Source organism: Podarcis tiliguerta (genome assembly GCF_965153285.1).
Source record: "Podarcis tiliguerta genome assembly, chromosome: 4".
Classification (NCBI taxonomy): Eukaryota; Metazoa; Chordata; class Lepidosauria; order Squamata; family Lacertidae; genus Podarcis; species Podarcis tiliguerta.
Window position 1 is genome coordinate 8310680 of NC_139537.1, and position 18967 is coordinate 8329646.

Consider the following 18967-nt stretch of genomic DNA (forward strand, 5'->3'; position numbering starts at 1 on the left):
TAAGATGGGCCTGCGGCTTAGCTAGGAGAAAGATCAAAAGCAATTCATTAGATATGCTCGCCTTCTCTAAGTGCTGTCCAGACTGCGGAGAGAATAACTGGGTACACTCTTCCCACCTTGGATCAAATCTATGCTTCCAAGTGCCATAAGAAAGCTGCAGAGATAGCGCAGGATAGCACACACCCCAGAAATGATCTCTTTCAGCTTCTGCCTTCTGGAAGAAAGTTCAGGGTTATAAAGACCAGGACTAGCCGCCTGAGAAACAATTTCTATCCAAATGCGATTTTGGTTTTAAATGCAGTGTAAGGAGTCTATGGGAGTATATTGTATTTAAAAATGGGGTATCAGAGTTTTTAGGGGGCTAACCAGGTTGGGATAGCTGGGATAGCAGGCTTGTTGGTTTTTGAATGTCTGATGTAGATTTTTTCAATTTTGTTGTTCTGTATGGGACAATGACAACAGAGATAATTTTTTCATCCAATGAAGCTGAACATTGGAAGATTCAGGGCAGATAAAATAATAGAACACACAGTGATGGCCACCACCTTGGATGGCTTTAAAAGACGATTAGACAGATTCATGGAGGAGAGGGCTATCGATGGCTGGAATACCAGTAGGTGGAAACTGCAGGAGCATAGACTGCACTTAAAGGGATGCGGGTGGCGCTGTGGGTTAAACCACAGAGCCTAGGACTTGCCGATCAGAAGGTCGGAGGTTCGAATCCCCGCGATGGGGTGAGCTCCTGTTGCCCGGTCCCTGCTCCTGCCCACCTAGCAGTTCAAAAGCACATCAAAGTACAAGTAGATAAATAGGTACCACTCCGGCGGGAAGGTAAACGGCGTTTCCGTGCACTGCTCTGGTTCACCAGAAGCGGCTTTGTCATGCTGGCCACGTGACCCGGAAGCTGTGCGCCGGCTCCCTCGGCCGATAAAGCAAGATGAGCGCCGCAACCCCAGAGTCGGCCACGACTGGACCTAATGGTCAGGGGTCCCTTTACCTTTATTTAGATTGCACTTACGCTCGAATCCTGCTCACAGGTTTTCCACAGGCATCTGTTTCGCTGTTGGGAAAACCGGATGCAGGCTCTCCTTACGATCTTATGTTCCTTTGTGTCTCAGATTCCCAGCCTGTGGTTCACGTCATTGCCTCCCGAAGCCAGGATTGGTCAGAACACGAGATTGCTGTGGACTCTAGCCCCACCATAATCTACCAGGACGTCTCTAGTGAATCCCAGTCGGCCACTTCAACAATTAAAGCGCTGTTGGAGCTCCAGCAAACAACAGGTGGGCGCTCTTGATCCCGGAGCGTCTGTGGTTCCCTTGCGTCAACTAACTTGCGTTTTTATTTCAGTGGCAGAAAAGGTCTTGGTCCTGTCTATGTGTGCTGCTCACCCCCTTTCCCTAGAGAGCCGGTGTGGCGTGGTGGTTAGATTGTCTGACTAGATTCTGAGGGACCAGGGTTTCAAATCCCCACTCGGCCATGCAGCTCACTGAGTGACCTTGGGCCAGTCGCTACCTCTCAGCCTAACCTACCCCACAGGGTTGTTGTGGGGATTAAATGAGGAGAGCGACAACCATGTACAGGCAATCCCCATTTACGCGGGGGTTATGTACTGAGTGAAATTGCGTATATTTGGAACACCGTTGAAAAAGCCCCAAAGCAACACATTCGCTCCCTCCAAACCTCCTTGCTCAAGCTCCAACTCTCCACAGGCCTCAAGTGTCGGTGCAAAGGCTTCTGGGATTGCCTTTGCAAAGGCTTATGGGATTGCTAGATGCCGTTTAAGAGCTCTGCTCTTAAAAAGCAGAGACATCACCTTGCCGACAAAGGTTCGTATAGTTAAAGCTATGGTTTTCCCAGTAGTGATGTATGGAAGTGAGAGCTGGACCATAAAGAAGGCTGATCGCCGAAGAATTGATGCTTTTGAATTATGGTGCTGGAGGAGACTCTTGAGAGTCCCATGGACTGCAAGAAGATCCAACCGATCCATTTTGAAGGAAATCAGCCCTGAGTGCTCACTGGAAGGACAGATCCTGAAGCTGAGGCTCCAATACTTTGGCCACCTCATGAGAAGAGAAGACTCCCTGGAAAAGACCCTGATGCTGGGAAAGATGGAGGGCACAAGGAGAAGGGGACGACAGAGGACGAGATGGTTGGACAGTGTTCTCAAAGCTACCAGCATGAGTTTGACCAAACTGTAGGAGGCAGTGGAAGACAGGAGTGCTTGGCATGCTCTGGCCCAGGGGTCATGAAGAATCTGACACGGCTAAATGACTAAACAACAACAGATGCTGTTTTTGCACAATTTTTGCCCTTTTTGTGCTCTTTTAGGCCCGCTTTGCCCCTTTCGTGCCGCCTTTGCAGCAATGTATGTGTGTGCAGTTGCGCATGAAAATGGGGAGTTGCCTGTATATCTCCTTGAATTACAAAGTGGCAAAGATATGCAATAAATAAATAAATGAATAAAATTTTGGGCATGTGTCATTGGGGGCTTATGTGCTTTACTTAGTCTTGTGTCCAAAACAAAAAGCAACAACAGTGATCTCTGCTTTCCCCCCCCTCCTTTATGCCTGAGTAGTGAAGGAAAAATTGGAATCCAAGCCAAGGCAGCCAACGATTGATCTGAGCCAAATGGCAGTTCCCATCCAGATGACCCAAGAGAAGCGACATTCTCCAGAAAGCCCCTCTATCGCCGTGGTGGAGTCAGAACTGGTTGCAGAATACATCACCACTGGTGAGTCACGTAGGAGACATGCGAGGGGGAGAAGGTCCTGGTGGGACTTCAAAATATATATACATATTGCAAGCACTATGCGGAAAACTTCACAGACTTTTGGGACCTCCCACCAACCAGTTTATTGAGCATCCATCCTGATTTAGGTGGTGTGCTATCCCTTGCTTTCCTCTACATTCCCATCACTTTCCTTACTGCAAAAAAAAAAAACAATCTCTTGGGGAAGCGGGTTTGATGCAATAGAGCTCTGAATGAATGAACAGGGCAGAGAGAGTAGACCAGGCACCCCCAAACTCAGCCCTCCAGCTGTTTTGGGACTACAGTTCCCATCATCCCTGACCACTGGTCCTGTTAGCTAGGGATCATGGGAGTTGTAGTCCCAAAACATCTGGAGGGCCGAGTTTGGGGATGCCTGGAGTAGATTGTCACTGAAGAGTACACGATTAGCATGGAACTTGCTGCCACAGATTGTGGTTGTGGCACTTGGTTTGGAGGGGGGATTAGAGAAATCCTTGGAGGAAGAGAAGTCACATCAATTGCTAGTAGCCATGATAGCTAAATGGAACTTCCATGTTTAGAGGCAACCAGCCTGAGGACGCGGGTGGCACTGTGGGTTAAAACACGGAGCCTAGGACTTGCCGATCAGAAGGTTGGCGGTTCGAATCCCCGTGACGGGGTGAGCTCCCGTTGCTCGGTCCCTGCTCCTGCCAACCTTGCAGTTCGAAAGCACGCAGCGCAAGTAGATAAATAGGTACCGCTCCAGTGGGAAGGTAAACAGCGTTTCCATGCGCTGCTCTGGTTCGCCAGAAGCGGCTTAGTCATACGGCCACGTTACCCGGAAGCTGTACGCCGGCTCCCTCGGCCAGTAAAGCGAGATGAGCGCCGCAACCCCAGAGTTGGTCGCGACTGGACCTAATGGTCAGGGGTCCCTTTACCTTTTTACCTGGGGACAAACGGTGGAAAGAGGACTGTTGCTTTAATGCTTTGCTTGTGGGCTGGCTATCCACTTTGGGGCAGAGAATGAAGGTCTTCCTAGGCCTTGTGGTCTGATCAGCAGGGCTGCTGTTAAATTCTTACTTTTGAGCATTGACAGATCTTGGGCAGAAGAAAGTGCCAACTCTGGGGAGTGGCTAGAGAGAATAGTTTGGGCGTAACTGGTACTACGGCTCCATCTTGGAGCCTGCAGCTGAACGATGTTCAGGAATTAGTGGTTCTTCTGAATAAATGCAGAGTGCCTCTCTCACTACCCACACTTGGTCCCCTCCAAGAAAAACGGGGATAACAGGATTTGGAAGTACTGTGAAAGCCTCTCCATTTCCCATCCCTTCTTCATGCCTAGCAGATCCTGTTTTTGCCTGGCTTTATGGATTGTATTTGGGAATGAGGCAGTCTCCAAGGTGTGTATCTGGGAAGGTTGTAGGTGGCTGCTTTTCTCAGCTGCTGTATGTCTCCCCACTCTCCCTCTCTCACACACCCCTGCCCAAATAATGGAGCCTGTGGAATAGCTTGCCACAGATTCTTGTCAAACAGAACCATAGAATTGTAGAGTTGGGTAGGAGCCAAAGCTTGAGCCCAACCCCCTGCAATGCAGAGCAGTTGATGTCCGCCTCCTTAACGCTCGAAAATTTCCTTGGCGGCTGTATAGCCTACCCTTCCTCTCCACTTCATGGCTTGACTCCTGCAGAACGTGCGCTGAAGCTGGCATTGGATGTTAGATTAGATGTAGGTTAGTCTTCGTTCTGATCTAGCCGGTGCTCTGGTTGCATTTGAGGAACCTTTTGCAACACGTTGGTTGCAGCACTCGCTCTGCATGCAGAAGGTCCCAGGTTTAAGCCCCAGCGTCTACAGGTAGGGCTGGGGAAGACTCCTGTCCTGGACAGATCACAATAAATAGTTGGTTTTGCTTTAGAGCAAGCGCTGGCTGGAGATGAGCAGAGCAAATCGCCTCTTCTCATATCTCTAACATCTTTGTCTATCTGCAGACTCAGGAAGACAGCACTGTATTCCTTCACATTCGGAAGAATACCTCCAAAGCCACATAGGTTAGATGTTTTATTTCTAAAAGACATTAAAAAACATTACAGACTGTTCTGGAGGCCCTTGGGGTGACCTTACACAGCATGGAAGTGCTTGTGTGCATCAGCTTTGGGATCCGTTATTTTATCTGGATCAGTACATGACGTTTCCAGTTTATTTTATTTTTTACACTAGAAAGCTTTGCCCAAGTGCTTATAGATTAGCAGTTTGAAGTCTCCAGTTGATTGTATTGGCCGTTGGTTCTGAGAGCTGCTACCATGGACACTTCTTTTTAGCCTTTCTGTGGTAGCAGAGAGAACTAGAACATTGCCATGACTACTTGTTCCTCTGTACCATTGCAAAAAGCAAAGAAAATCCTGGCAAGGAGTGGGCAAGCATGTAACTGATGGCTCTAGGGCAGCGGTTCTCAACCTGTGGGTCCCCAGATGTTGTTGAACTACAACTCCCATCACCCCTAGCTAGCAAGGCCAGAGCTCAGGGATGATGGGAGTTGTAGTCCAACAACATCTGGGGACCCACAGGTTGAGAACCACTGCTCTAGGGTCTGGAAGGAGGCTTTCTGTGGGTGACTGTAGCAGTTGTCAGAATGGACAGCTTCCAATAGTCATATGGAGGCTTCTGACCACATAGAGGCTTGTTCACAAGGCATCTATGTAACCTGTGTGACTGGGGAAGAGGCATGGAGATGGTTTGGATCTTATCCTGGATTTTAATGAGCCTATTGATTTCCCACACTTCCTTTGAAGATTTAGGACTGCATTTTTCTTCTCTCTCACTGGAGTGTGCCAACAAATTACTCGTTGGTTGTTGTTTTTTTAAAAGCATAACATTGCTGGGCTTCTGCCTACTCACAATGATTAACCAGGATTCCTTGTGAGTTTCTTGGTGTACAGAATTTTCTGCGAGGCCAGAGTTATTTAAAGCAATTACTCAAGAGGGAGTTTCACTTGTGCCATTGCAGCGATGCAGAAGATGATAGAAAAGACCCAAAACCTGGCACCTTTAACCAGGACAAGTCCACAGGGTTCCTGGTAGGCGTCTGGTTGGCCACTGTGAGAACAGAATGCTCAGTTAGTTGGACCTTTGGCCTGATCCAGCTGCCAGGCCTTTCTTAACATTGTGTTGTCCACTTACGTGTATTTGCACAGGTTGTTAAGAATGTGGTTTTGTTCCTAACCCTTACTAGTGCATAGACTTTTGAAAGACACCTTGCACGTTCGCTTGAACTGCAAAGGACAGGGAAATGAGACATTCTGACGGGGACTTGGTTTTCCTGAGCTTTCAAAAGCCTCCACCTGTTTTGGAGGCAGCTGTGGAAAACCAGCTTGCAACCTTTCTGTCAAGCTCCACTGTGACTCAAAAGACGCGGCAGGAGGAGACTTGGAATCCCAGGGCAGGGAGAGCGGATTTGGCCCCATTCCACCCACCCTTTGCTTTTCTCCGTAGGAATGAACAAATGGCCAAGAACAATTGGCCATAAGAACATAAGAAGAGCCTGCTGGATCAGGCCAATGACCCAAGTAGTGCCGCACTCTGCTCTTGCAGTGGCCAACCAGATGCTCGTTATGGGAAACGCGCAAGCAGGATTCAAACGCAAGTGCCCCCTCTCCCCTCCTGTGGTTTACAGCAACTGGCATTCAGAAGCATCCCTGCCTCCCAGCCGTGGTGGCAGAGCAATAACCATCATGGCTAGTAGCTGTCGACAACCCTCTTTTCCATTTATAGTGGGTGAAGTTAAAGCTCCGCAGGTGGGGTCAACAATGCATCAAGGACAGTCTCTGCTCTTTCCCTCGGAAACTTGCTGACGGAGATCCTGTGTGTGTGTGGAGAAAGGTGCAGGCTGGGATCCTTGCAGTGTGCAACCCCACTCCCTGCTGTACCCTTTGACATTCTTGAGCAAGTTTTGGAACATGGTGGCCGCTTAGAAGTGGTGCTCTCTGTTCCTTCCTGCCCCACCCGTCCCTCCCAGATCTACACCGTCACTTTAGGTGACATTCCCCACCTGCCTGTAGCTGTACCCTTCACCAGCCCTAGGGCTGTGGGGAGTTGTAGTTCAAAGCACTTAGAGGCAAAGGCTGATCCACGCCCCTTTGACCCCAGCATGTAAGACTAGCACACTGAACACACTCACTTTAAATCTCACCAATTTTTCCCATGGCTTCATGAGAATTCCAGTGGAGCAGGCAGCTTTGCGACACACCCTGAGAGGCTACCATTGATCTTTTTCTTCCTTCCTTCCCTTTCTCACTTCCAGTTAGCCACCGTTCCCAGCCTCACCAGCAGTCCTCCCAGCCCCAGCGGACTCTGCTGCAGCACGTGGCCCAGTCCCAGACAGCAACGCAAACGTCGGTCGTGGTGAAATCCATCCCAGCCTCCTCCACGGGCGCCATCACCCACATCATGCAACAGGTCGGTAACTGTCTCTCCAATGTGGCCTTTTTTCACTCCAGGGAGGTTCCGGCGATTGGACCTCCGGTGTCTAGCTGTGTTTCCCCTCTTGAGGTGGTGATGCTAGAGATTTGGAAACTCCCTCCCCAGAGAACCTAATACAGTGGCACCTTGGTTCTTAAACGCCTTGGTACTCAAACAACTTGGAACCCAAACACTGCAAACCCGGATGTAAGTGTACCGGTTTGCAAACTTTTTTTGGGAAGCCGAACGTGCTCCCTTTTGAGTGTTATGCTTCTGATTTGAGTGCCACACTTCTGTTTTGAGTGTTAGCTGAGGTCTGTCTGGTTTTGCTATTTTGTGTTTTTCTGGCTCTTTTTGTTTTGTTTTTATGACTGTGTGGAACTCAGTTCAGCTACTGATTGATCGTGCGACTGCAGTACATTGTTTATTGCTTTCATTTTATGGGTCAATGGTCTTGCTAGATTGCAAAATTCATGTTAAGTTGCTGTTTTCGGGGTTGTTTTTAAAAGTCTGGAAAGGATTAATCCATTTTACATTACTTTCTATGGGAAAGCGCGCCTTGGTTTTGGAACAGACTTCCAGACCGGATTAAGTTTGAGAAGGAAGTTACCACTGTAATAATAATAATACCCCTTACATACACATTTAAAAGACCACAGATTTTTCAATCAGCCAAAACTTTAGGAGAAAATGAATGTTTTTGTCTGGCACCTAGGGGTACAGTATGTAAGGATGGCACCAGGCAGGCATCCCTGGGGAGAGCATTTCACAGGCAGGGAGCCAGCTCAGAAAAGCCCAATTCTCGTGTTGCCACCCTCCAGACCTCTCATGGTGGAGGCACGTGAAGAAGGACCTCAGTGTCAGGAGTTCAGCCTACACTTGAGTAGGACCCTGGTAGAGACAAATGCCCGGCTGGCATGTTACTTTCCTCCTGGTTGATCGTTCGGGAGCTTCAAAAGCTTTCTTCTGCCCAAACATCATGGCGACCGATGCAAACCGACATCAGCACACTTAGGGACCTGCAGAGTCTTTGCAGCTTTGTATAACAGACCTCAGCAACTCAGCATTTTGGCTAATCTACTTTATCTACACATAAACACACACGGAGCACTGCAACATGGCTCCCTCTCTCTAGCATCAGGCAGCAAAGAGAAAAAGAACAAAGGACAATAGTCCCACTTCACGGATCACAGTAACACAAACATCCTGTCTCCGCCAATTCCCACTCTGTGGAGTCAAAACATACACCGTCGTGTGAAAGACAACAATCCCATGACTGCAATCATGGAGCAGGAATTCTAACACTCAGATTATGATTGCAGGGTCCAGGCTGGTTCATAAGGGGAGTGGTATCCCGTAGGAATGCGTTAAAGGCTGACGTCTTTTTGCTCCCTCTCCTTTGTGTGCATCAAGGCCCTGAGCAGCCACACGGCCTTCACCAAGCACAGCGAGCAGCTGGGGACAGAGGAAGGGGAGGTAGAGGAGATGGACACCTTGGACCCCCAGACGGGCCTGTTCTACCGCTCGGCGCTGGTGCAGGCGCAGAAGCAGCAGAAGCTGAGCCAGCCGCCCCAGCTGGAGCAGACGCAGCTTCAGGTCAAGACCCTCCAGTGCTTCCAGGCCAAGCAGAAGCAGACCATCCACCTCCAGGCAGAACAGCTGCCCCACAAGCTGCCCCAGATGCCCCAGCTCTCCATCCGGCACCAGAAGCTCGCCCCGCTGCCGCAGGAGCTGGCTCAGCCCAAGCTGGATGCCCCGCAGGCGGCAGCGCCTCCTCCTCCTCCTCCCCACCACCCCATAGCCCGCGAGAGGCAGCTGCCCACTTTGGTGGCCCAGCCCCAGCAGACGGTGGTCCAAGTCCTGGCCGTCAAGACCACCCAGCAGCTGCCTAAACTGCAGCAGGCGCCCACCGCCCAAAAGATCTACGTCCAGCCCCAGCCGCCCCAGGGACAGATGCAGCTCTCCAGCCCTCCTGAGAAGCAGCCGGCGAGCCAGGTAAAGGACTCGGGCGCTGGGGGTGCTGTGAGGGTTTTTTTTTTGGGGGGGGGGAGAATTCCCCTTGCCTTGAGGGCCCCATGGAAGCTGCCATGTTGAACAGTGAAAAAAAGACACGGAACCAAGAAATTACACAAAACAAAAGAAATTGCCGCGAAAATCCCTGGAATGAAAAGTACCGTATTTTTCGCTCTATAAGTCGCACCAGCCCACAAGACGCACATACTTTTTGGAGGAGGAAAACAAGAAAAAAAATATTCTGAATCTCAGAAGCCAGAACAGCAAGAGGGATCGCTGCGCAGTGAAAGCAGAAATCCCTCTTGCTCTTCTGGCTTCTGGGATAGCTGTGCAGCCTGCATTCGCTCCATAAGACGCACACATATTTCCCCTTACTTTTTAGGAGGGAAAAAGTGAATCTTATAGAGCAAAAAATACAGTAATCGACTATTGAATAACAAAAAATCCAAAAATAAACTAGAATGAAACAAAGACTTTACGAGATGCCGGCTACAAAACTCGTTTCACTGAACTAGTCCGTTTCCTCAGAAGGAAATAAAGAAATTATAAGATTTTAAGTGGGATCAAAAAACCTCAAGAGCAGGTCTGAAAATGCTTCCTCGAGTTTACAGAAAAGGTATGAAAACCTCAGTGACAAGTTTTAAACAGCCCTATTTAAGAGAATCCAGCAGTAGTGATAAGAAATTGAGGTTTCAAAGTTTCAAACAAACTCAAAAAACAGGGCAGAAACTCAAAAAAAATTTAAACATGAACCTTATTTAAGAGAACCAAGCAGTAGTAATAAGAAATTGAGTTTGTTTCTTTATTTCCTTCTGAGGAAACTGATTAGTTCAGTGAAACGAGTTTTGTAGCCGGCTTCTCGTAAAGTCTTTGTTTAATTCTAGTTTATTTTTTTGATTTTTGTTATTCTATAGTCGATTTACTTCTCGTTTCAGGGATTTTCATGGTAATTTATTTTCTGCAATGCTGTGTTGAACAGAGCAGCCACCATCTCCTCCTGCCGATGGACGCCACTTGGTAGCACTCGTATGATTTGCCTGTAAGGAGGTTGAGGCCTTGGCGAGGGCAGAGCTAAGGGGTCAGAGAACCAGTGGCAAATATATAGGGCCTTTGAGGCTTTCCATGCTTGTGCTCCTGTTCCCAAGCACCCTTCCCTCTGCTCTTACAATTTTTATTACAATACAGTTGCATCTTTTGCAGGGGGTTGGGTCCAGGGGTTCCAACTAAACCCCAAAACCGCCTGAACTCAGACCCTTAGAGCCGTCTCATGTCTGGCAAGTTGGGGCGGGTGGGAGACAGAGAGTGTGCCCAGCACTGCCAGAGCCCACGCCTTTCAAGCAGGTCGTGCCCTCCAAGCAAAGCAGAGAGGCTAAACGCTCTTTTCGTTCCATGCAAACCCAGGGCAATAATAATAATAATAATAATAATAATAATAATAATAATAATAATAATAATGATTTATACCCCGCCCATCTGGCTGGGTCTCCCCGGTCACTCTGGGTGGCGTCCAACAAAACACTAAAATACAATAACCTATTAAACATTAAAAGCTTCCCTAAACAGGGCTGCCTTTAGATGTCTTCTAAAAGTTTGGTAGTTATTTTTCTCTTTGACATCTGGTGGGAGGGCGTTCCACAGGGCGGGCGCCACTACCGAGAAGACCCTCTGCCTGGTTCCCTGTAACTTGGCTTCTCGCAGCGAGGGAACCTCCAGAAGGTCCTCGGCGCTGGACCTCAGTGTCCGGTTCGAACAATGGGGGTGGAGACGCTCCTACAGGTATACTGGACCGAGGCCTTTTAGGAGCTTTTAAGCTCTCCACCTTGCTTCAGATATCCGCCATCTCTTCAAATAGCTAAAGGGTTGTCACATGGAAGAGGGAACCAGCTCTTTTTCTCCTGCCCTGGATGGTAGGACTCGAACCAGTGGCTTCATGTTACAAGAATGGAGATTCCGACTAAACATCAGAAAGAATCACTCTAACAGTTAGAGCTGTTAGTGGAACGGTCTCTATCGGGAGATTGTGGACTCTCCTTCCTTGGAAGTTTTTAAGCAAAGGTTAGATGGCCCGCTACCATGAATGCTTTAGCTGAGATTCCTGCATTGCAGGGGGTTGGACTAGATGACCCTAGTCCAACTCTTCGATTCTATGTTTGGGGGGCAAGGCCTATTCGGTGTGCCCACTCTGGAATGCTGGTGATAATAATAATAATAATAATAAATAATAATAATAATAATAATATTTATTTATATCCTGCCCTCCCCAGCCGAAGCCGGGCTCAGAGCAGCTAACAACAATAAAAGTAACACAGCAATGCTTATGTGAGATCTTGCCGGTTCTCAGATAGCTTTATGGGACATTGAGAGCCTCCCATAATCCGTGCTCCAGGAGGGTTTTGCCCTCCCTCCACCTCAGTAGCAAGGCAGAAAGCTTCACATCCCTTTCTGTGCCAGGGAAGCCCAAAAGAACTTTTAAATGCTCCACCTTGCTTGGATTTAAGTTGCATGGTTTCAACCAGCCCGGCTTCAGTGGTAGAAATTGTGCAGGTTAAATGCACATAACTTGCGATCGTTCTGTATGTACACTGACTTCTCTCCTCCAAGGAGCACAAGGTAGATGTCTTGGTTCTCCTTGTCCCCATTTTATCCTCGCTACAGTCCTGTGAGGTAGCATAGGAAGAACATAATAATAATAATAATAATAATAATAATAATAATAATAATAATAATAATTATTATTTATACCCTGCCCTACCCAGCCAAGGCTGGGCTCAGGGCGGCTAATAAGCAATAATAAAAACAAATTGAATGAATACAACTTAAAAACAAAATTTAAATACATTAAAATATGGAAACCTCATCGCAGGAGGAGAAAGGAAAAGAAAAAAGAAAGGGGGAGGGAATCAAATTGGCTCCAAGCCAAAGGCCAGGTGGAACAACTCTGTGTTACACGCCCTGTGGAAAGAAATCAGACCCCGCAGAGCCCTGGTCTCATGAGACAGAGCGTTCCACCAGGCCAGAGCCAGTGTTGAAAAGGCCCTGGCTCTGGTTGAAGCTAATCTAAACTTCCTTAGGGCCTGGGACCACTAGGGTGTTGCTATTTATGGACCTTGGGGCTCTCCATGGGGCATACCAGGAGAGGCGGTCCCGTTGGTATGAGGGTCCTAGGCCGTGAAGGGCTTTAAAGGTCAAAACCCGCACCTTAAATCTGACCCTGTACTCCACCGGGAGCCAGTGCAGCTGGAAAAGCACTGGGTGAATATGCTCCCATGGCAAGGACCCCGTGAGGAGCCTCGCTGCAGCATTCTGCACCCGCTGGAGTTTCTGGGACAGCTTCAAGGGCAGCCCCGCGTAGAGCGAATTACAGTAGTCCAGCCTGGAGGTGACCGTTGCATGGTTCACTGTGGCCGGGGCGGGAAAGGTAAGGGACCAACATAGAAAGCTGTCTTATATGCAGTCAGACCGTGAGCCTCCCTAGCTCAGCATTATCTACCCTGACTGACAGAGGCTCTCCGTGGTTTCAGAGGTCTCTCTCAGCCCTACCTGGGAATGCTGCTTGGGATTTGAATTGGGAGCTTTGGCATGCAAGGCAGCTGATCTGAGCTGTGACCCTTAGGCCGAGGGAGTGTCTGGCTGCAAGGTCACCCATTTAACTGAATAGTTGCGCGGTGATTAAGCTCACGTTTAAGCTATGCTGTGCCAGGAGTGTATTTTTTGAAAGTCAGAGCTGGGTGCAAGGAAGGAGCGACCCCTCTCTGTGCTAGGAAGAGATGCGCCACCAGGCTTGTGATTTCTGTTAGTTTCAGATGCTTTCTAACTGCCATTGCATGGACCGATTTCCTGATTTTATTTCATTTTCACTTTTGTTTTGTTCTTCTTTTTAGGTATAAAGTTATTGCTTTCTGTCCCCGTAATACCTTTTTTTGTTAATTTCTGTGGAACGTAAAGACGAAGGCCCGGCGGCACTCTAAGGACCTCCATTGTACGTCTTCCTTTGTCGTTTTACATCACCCTCAGCTTAGTAAAAACTGCTTTCTCTGAGAAGAGCAAACCTCCTTTTCCTTGGGGAAGGGCGCAAAACCACGGAGGGGAAACCAAGGAAAAATGAACCAGCAGACAAAAACATGTATCGATTGCCATAGACGCTTAGGGGCAAAAAGTCACTCCTCTCTTTTAGAAACTGGCTCTCTGAGCCTTTTGAGGTGGGGGCAGGGGTGGAATTGACCAGGGAAATGCTTTGGGGGGTGTAAATCCCAAAGGAATACGGGACTGCTGGTTGTAGATGCCTAAGCAAGGCACCTCGCAGTCTGAAATCCTCTCCTGCCTCATAACTTATTATCCCCCTTATGTTGCTATGGATTATTCTGTCTCACAGCACTTTGACTTTCAAAATCACGCCCCTGTTGCTGTTGTTTATTGCTGTCATTTACCGTATTTTTCGCTCTATAAGAAGCACCAGCCCACAGGACGCACCTAGTTTTTGGAGGAGGAAAACAAGGAAAAAAATATTCTGAATCTCAGAAGCCAGAACAGCAAGAGGGATCGCTGCGCAGTGAAAGCAGCAATCCCTCTTGCTGTTCTGGCTTCTGGGATAGCTGCGCAGCCTGCATTCGCTCCATAAGACGCACACACATTTCCCCTTACTTTTTAGAAGGGAAAAGGTGAGTCTTATAGAGCAAAAAATACGGTAGGTTTAAGTAGCGCCATGCGTCCAGCCAAGCTGCCTGTAACGTGCATAAACCCCCTTTTAATTTCCAGGTGCACCAGCCCATCATAACCCAAGGATCCTCTGTTACAAAGATAACCTTTGAAGGCCACCAGCCGCCCACCGTCTCCAAGGTGACCAGCATCAGCGCGGTGCCCAAGCTGGCGCCGCCCCTTCCAAACCTCTTTCCCGCCCAGGTGTCCGCAAAGACGGCAGTGGCGGACATTTTGAAAATGTCCATGATGGAAGCTCAGATCGACACCAGCGTGGACCGCGTGGCGGCGGACCCGCCAAACAGCAAGGCCTCCCCCGCCGCCAGCGGGCCGCCCGGCGAAGCGGAATCGGTGCCCGCCTCGGTGCTGAGAGTGGCCACGGTCGGGATGGCAGCGTCGGTCCTCCAGCAGCCCAAGCGCCTGGACTCTGCCTCGAGCCCCCCTGCCGTCAGGCTGCCCTTGCCAGAGAGGAAGCAGGGCACCCCGGCTGCCGGCAACCACTTCATTCGCATCCAGAACATCGCCCCAAAGAAAGTGGAGGAGATTCCTGCGGAGATCTTGATCCAGGTAAACTCTGGGGAAAGATAAATTTAAGAAACCGCAAAAAGAGGAGGAAGGAAGTCACGTTTTAAAATGTAAAATCAGTAGAATGATTGTAAAATCAGTAGAATGTATACAGTGGTACCTCGGGGTACGTACGCTTCAGGTTACATACGCTTCAGGTTACAGACTCCGCTAACCCAGAAATAGTACCTCGGGTTAAGAACTTTGCTTCAGGATGAGAATAGAAATCGTGCGGCGGCAGCGGGAGGCCCCCTTAGCTAAAGTGGTGCTTCAGGTTAAGAACAGTTTCAGGTTAAGAACGGACCTCCGGAACAAATTAAGTACTTAACCCGAGGTACCACTGTACAGTGGTTCCTCAGGTTACAAACGCTTCAGGTTACAAACTCTGATAACCTGGAAGAGTTATCTCAAGTTGAGAATTTTGCCCCAGGAAGAGAACGGAAATCGTGTGCCAGCGGCAGCAAGAGGCCCCATTAGCGAAAGCACGCCTCTAGTTAAGAACAGTTTCAGGTTAAGAACGGACCTCCAGAACGAATTAAGTTTATAACTAGAGGTACCACTGTGTATCTGAGAAGTATAAATTAAAAAGAAAAGAAAAGAAAGAAAGCTGTCTCAAAAAGTGCCTTTAAGCTCTCTTCGCCTTGCTCCCCTTTAGCTTTGCTATGTTTTTATTTTTTATTAAAGTTTTTTTTGTTTTACAGAAGTATGTGTAATGTCTCTCGTATTTTTTCCATGTAACATTTTTACAAATCAATTTCATTTGTTGAGACATTGGGAAGAAAAGGGTGGAGGGGGGAAAGATGGGGGGGGGCGATGTTTCTATTTTGCTTAATGTATGTAGGGTTTGGTGTCAGCGTTCTTGCAGGTTCTCTGCTGTTCACTTGTGTTCCTTTGGTGGTGAGAGAGGTTGGGGTTGGCCTAGGGTGTGGCTGTTCATTTGTGGTTGGCTGTGGTGGTCTTTGTTTTCATGTGTGAGTGGGGTGGGTGGGTGTTTTGGATCAGGTTAGCCATATTGATTTGTATGCTGTTGGTGGATGATTGTCTTGTTGGGCTGTGTATGTGATAAAGGGGAGCCATACTGGGGTGAAGGCGTCTTCTTCTATTTGTCCCCGTGTCAGTTCCAGTTTATTGGTTAATTTTTCTAGTAGGGCTGTTTCCCATACTATTTAGTACCATTGGTCCATGCTTACTCCTGACAGGTCTCTCCAGTGCCTGGTTATGGTGTTTCTGGCTGCTGAAAGTAGGCAGGTTATGAGTTCTTTGTGGTGTAAATGGGCATTGTTGTCTTGGAAGATGTTTAGTAAGGCCAATTCTGGGGTGATGTCTAATACTTGCTTAGTTATTTTACATACCGTATTTTTCGCTCTATAAGACGCATCAGCCCACGAGACACACCTAGTTTTTGGAGGAGGAAAACAAGAAAAAAAATATTCTGAATCTCAGAAGCCAGAACAGCAAGAGGGATCGCTGCGCAGTAAAAGCAGCAATCCCTCTTGCTGTTCTGGCTTCTGTGATAGCTGCACAGCCTGCATTCGCTCCATAAGACGCACACACATTTCCCCTTACTTTTTAGGAGGGAAAAAGTGAGTCTTATAGAGCAAAAAATACGGTATTTCTCATATGGCTGTTAATGCAGTTTCTCTCCTCCTTTTCCAGACGATCCCTCAGTTTTCCGTGGCCTGTCATTCCACCTCCAACGTGGTTGTGGAGCCCAGCGGCCTCCTCGAGCTCAACAACTTCACCAGCCAGCGCCTCGACGAGGAGGAGACCGCGATGGAACAGGACCTTGACAGCGGCAACGAGGACGGGACCGAGCCCAGCCCAATGCAGAGCTCCGAACACTCGTAGCGTGCCTGGGATGCCGGCGTGCACTTTAAAAGGATGACGGTCCCTGGAAGGTGAAGCAAAGACTCGGCTGCTGGTGTTGAAGACTCCCTTGTAGTATTCTCCAGAAGCACTTTTCCCTTCGGAAGCATTTTTGGGGGCTCGCCAAGCATCGGGGCGCTGGCAGAGAATAGCAGTGGTCGCTAAACGATTTCGGAGGTAAATGGTGTTGCCGCGCCGGTTTAGCCGTACGACAGTGGGAATGTATTTTTTTTTTTCCAAGCAAAGAAGACAAACACAGCGGTTTTTATTTCTTAAAGGTGTCACCGAAGTTTTGGTTTGCTACGACGTTCTGGACCGGCTGCTAAAAACGTTCTTAGTTGAAAACAGCAGCAGCGCTCTCCGTTTGTAGTTGAATGAAACTCCCATCACAAGATGTTTGTGATTTTACTTTATTTTTTTAAAACGTAGCATGCCTAGGTCCTTTGGTGCTGGGAAAGCACTTAAGAAACTTTGTCTGGTGTGTGTTGTGGCTTCCCTGCACTGATGTGCCATTTTATTTTCAAGTAAGCTTAAGAAGGTGGTCCGCTTCTAAACACAAAGCAGTATTGTCCAGGAACACTCAGGATCACAGGGAAAACACGCTGCGAGGAGATCCTCTTGCTGGATCAGACACCAAGAAATCACATTTCTTCCGGGCATAGATGAAATCGTCCCACGTTCAAAGTTATTTTTATTTATTCAAAATAGGAAAACCTGAAGAGAGAATTCTAGCTTGACACTCCTTGGTCCTGTTAAACAGGCCCAGCAACCTCAATACTTTCTTTCTTTCTTTCTTTCTTTCTTTCTTTCTTTCTTTCTTTCTTTCTTTTTTGTAAAGCGAAACGGTTTGATCTTTAAGCTGCAAGGTGGGAGAAATACGTCTCAAAAACAGAACAAATGGCATTGATAATCCGAGAGAGGAACTGTGTTGTGGGTTGTGACTTTCAGACATTTCTTTGGTTCTTATGTGCTTTTTTTTTCTTTTTTAAAAAGAGGAAATTTAATTATGACTGTTAAGAGACTTTACAAAGGAAAAAAACACACCTTAAAATTACTGACCTTCTGTTGTTTCCGAGATGATCTTTTTCCAAGCCTTACCATTTTTGTTTGCACAACAAATAATAACAATTTTTTTAAAGGTGTGTGTGTTGCGTCGACTGAATCAACCGTAGTAAAAAGTAAGAAACAGTCTGTACAACTTAGTAATGAAGACGTTGCTTTTTTAAAAAAAGAAAAAGAAAAGAAAGAACTGTATATAGGAACTGGTTTTTTAACGTGATTTTTTTTTTGTATAGATTTCATTATAAATAAGCATTTTTGATGTATCCTGTATATACATATCAGTTGAACTGCCCTGGTTTTTTTGTTTTTTTTTTTTGGTGCTGAAATACTACTTCAAGTAGATATCCTCTGAAGGCTCTAATACAACTTGTGTCAAATATTTTCTAAATGGTGATTTTAGTGTTTTGTAATTAAATGGCCGCTTGAGAGAACACTCCGGGAAGTGAAGTATGATAACCGAAAACGCTCTGTTGTCCATTTAAGCATCTTGTATCTGTGTGTGTTGCTTGGCTCTCCCCTCCAGGTGGCACTGTTGACCATTCCTTATTAACATCTCTATAAAAAGTCAACCACGCTCTCCCCTGTTGCGATAATCCTCCTTATTGCTCTAGGACCAGTGAAGAACACAGAAGGAGAAGGCCATTGATGTCTACTAGGCATGAGGGCTACATTCTGCATCCACATCCGCTGGAAGCCACAGGAGGGCAAAGGGCTTGTGTTCGAATCGTGCTTGCGACTTTCTCCCTAGTCATCTGGTTGGCCGCTGTAAGAACAAGATGCTGGAACAGATGGGCTATTGGCCGGATCCTGCAGGGGTCTTCTCATGTTCTTATGCAGGGTCCAGTAAACTTTTTCAGCAGGGGGCCAGTCGACTGTCCCTCAGACCTTGTGGGGAGCCGAACTGTATTTTGGGAGGTAAATGAACAAATTCCTATGCCCCACAAAACAACCCAGAAGTGCATTTTAAATAAAAGCACACATTCTACTCAGGTAAAAACAGGCAGGCCCCACAAATAACCCAGAGATGCATTTTAAATAAAAGCACACATTCTACTCATGAAAAAACACACTGATTGCCAGACCATCTGCGGGCTGGACTGAGAAGGCTATTGGGCCGGATCCGGCCCCCGGGCCTTAGTTTCCCTACCCATGTTCTTATGAAAGAGATTGGCCAGCACTCCTTATGAGTCTGGGTGTGCTTCTTTCAATAAGAAACCGCAGCTTCTCCTTCAGATGCTGTTGAGGCTTCCCCTAGAACCCACGAAGGCTCTGAACACCCACACATGCACATACGCTCGCTGCCCCCTTGGTCATGAGAGCAGCTACCTTTGTTCTCCCCCTGAAAGTACGTAGAGATGAAAGAGGAAGTTTGGAGAGAGTGGCCCTCCTTCCCACTTCCTCTTTCAGCTCTATTCACTTTTCGAGGCTCATATCGGTTCTCCCGGATTCAACTTCTGCGGAGATCCCTCGGAAAATCGAAGCCCATGCATCTACCCAGCATGGTCTCTTAGGAAAGGGTTGCTGATCGGGCAGGGTTGGGGACGGACGGACTCTGAAACCCCAAATTGTCCCGTAAGCCTAAAA

The 18967-nt window shown here is 47.8% G+C and overlaps 1 protein-coding gene across 15 annotated transcripts in view; it reads left to right on the forward strand.

Annotated features, from left to right (window-relative positions):
• EMSY (EMSY transcriptional repressor, BRCA2 interacting) overlaps positions 1-17960 on the forward strand; it is a 46846-nt gene extending 28886 nt beyond the window's left edge. For 3 of the 15 annotated variants that reach the window (XM_083436088.1, XM_083436091.1, XM_083436090.1), the window contains 8 exons: positions 1119-1283; positions 2579-2734; positions 4717-4776; positions 6218-6368; positions 7030-7180; positions 8597-9178; positions 13952-14458; positions 16112-17960. In XM_083436088.1, coding sequence (XP_083292214.1) covers positions 1119-1283; positions 2579-2734; positions 4717-4776; positions 6218-6368; positions 7030-7180; positions 8597-9178; positions 13952-14458; positions 16112-16303 — 1964 coding nt within the window. In that variant the 3' untranslated portion in view covers positions 16304-17960. Of the gene's footprint in view, positions 1-1118; positions 1284-2578; positions 2735-4716; positions 4777-6217; positions 6369-7025; positions 7181-8596; positions 9179-13077; positions 13176-13951; positions 14459-16111 lie in introns of all 15 variants that reach the window. The other 12 variants (XM_083436095.1, XM_083436096.1, XM_083436097.1 and 9 more) reach the window with 6 other exon arrangements.
• Positions 17961-18967: the final 1007 nt, after the last annotated feature.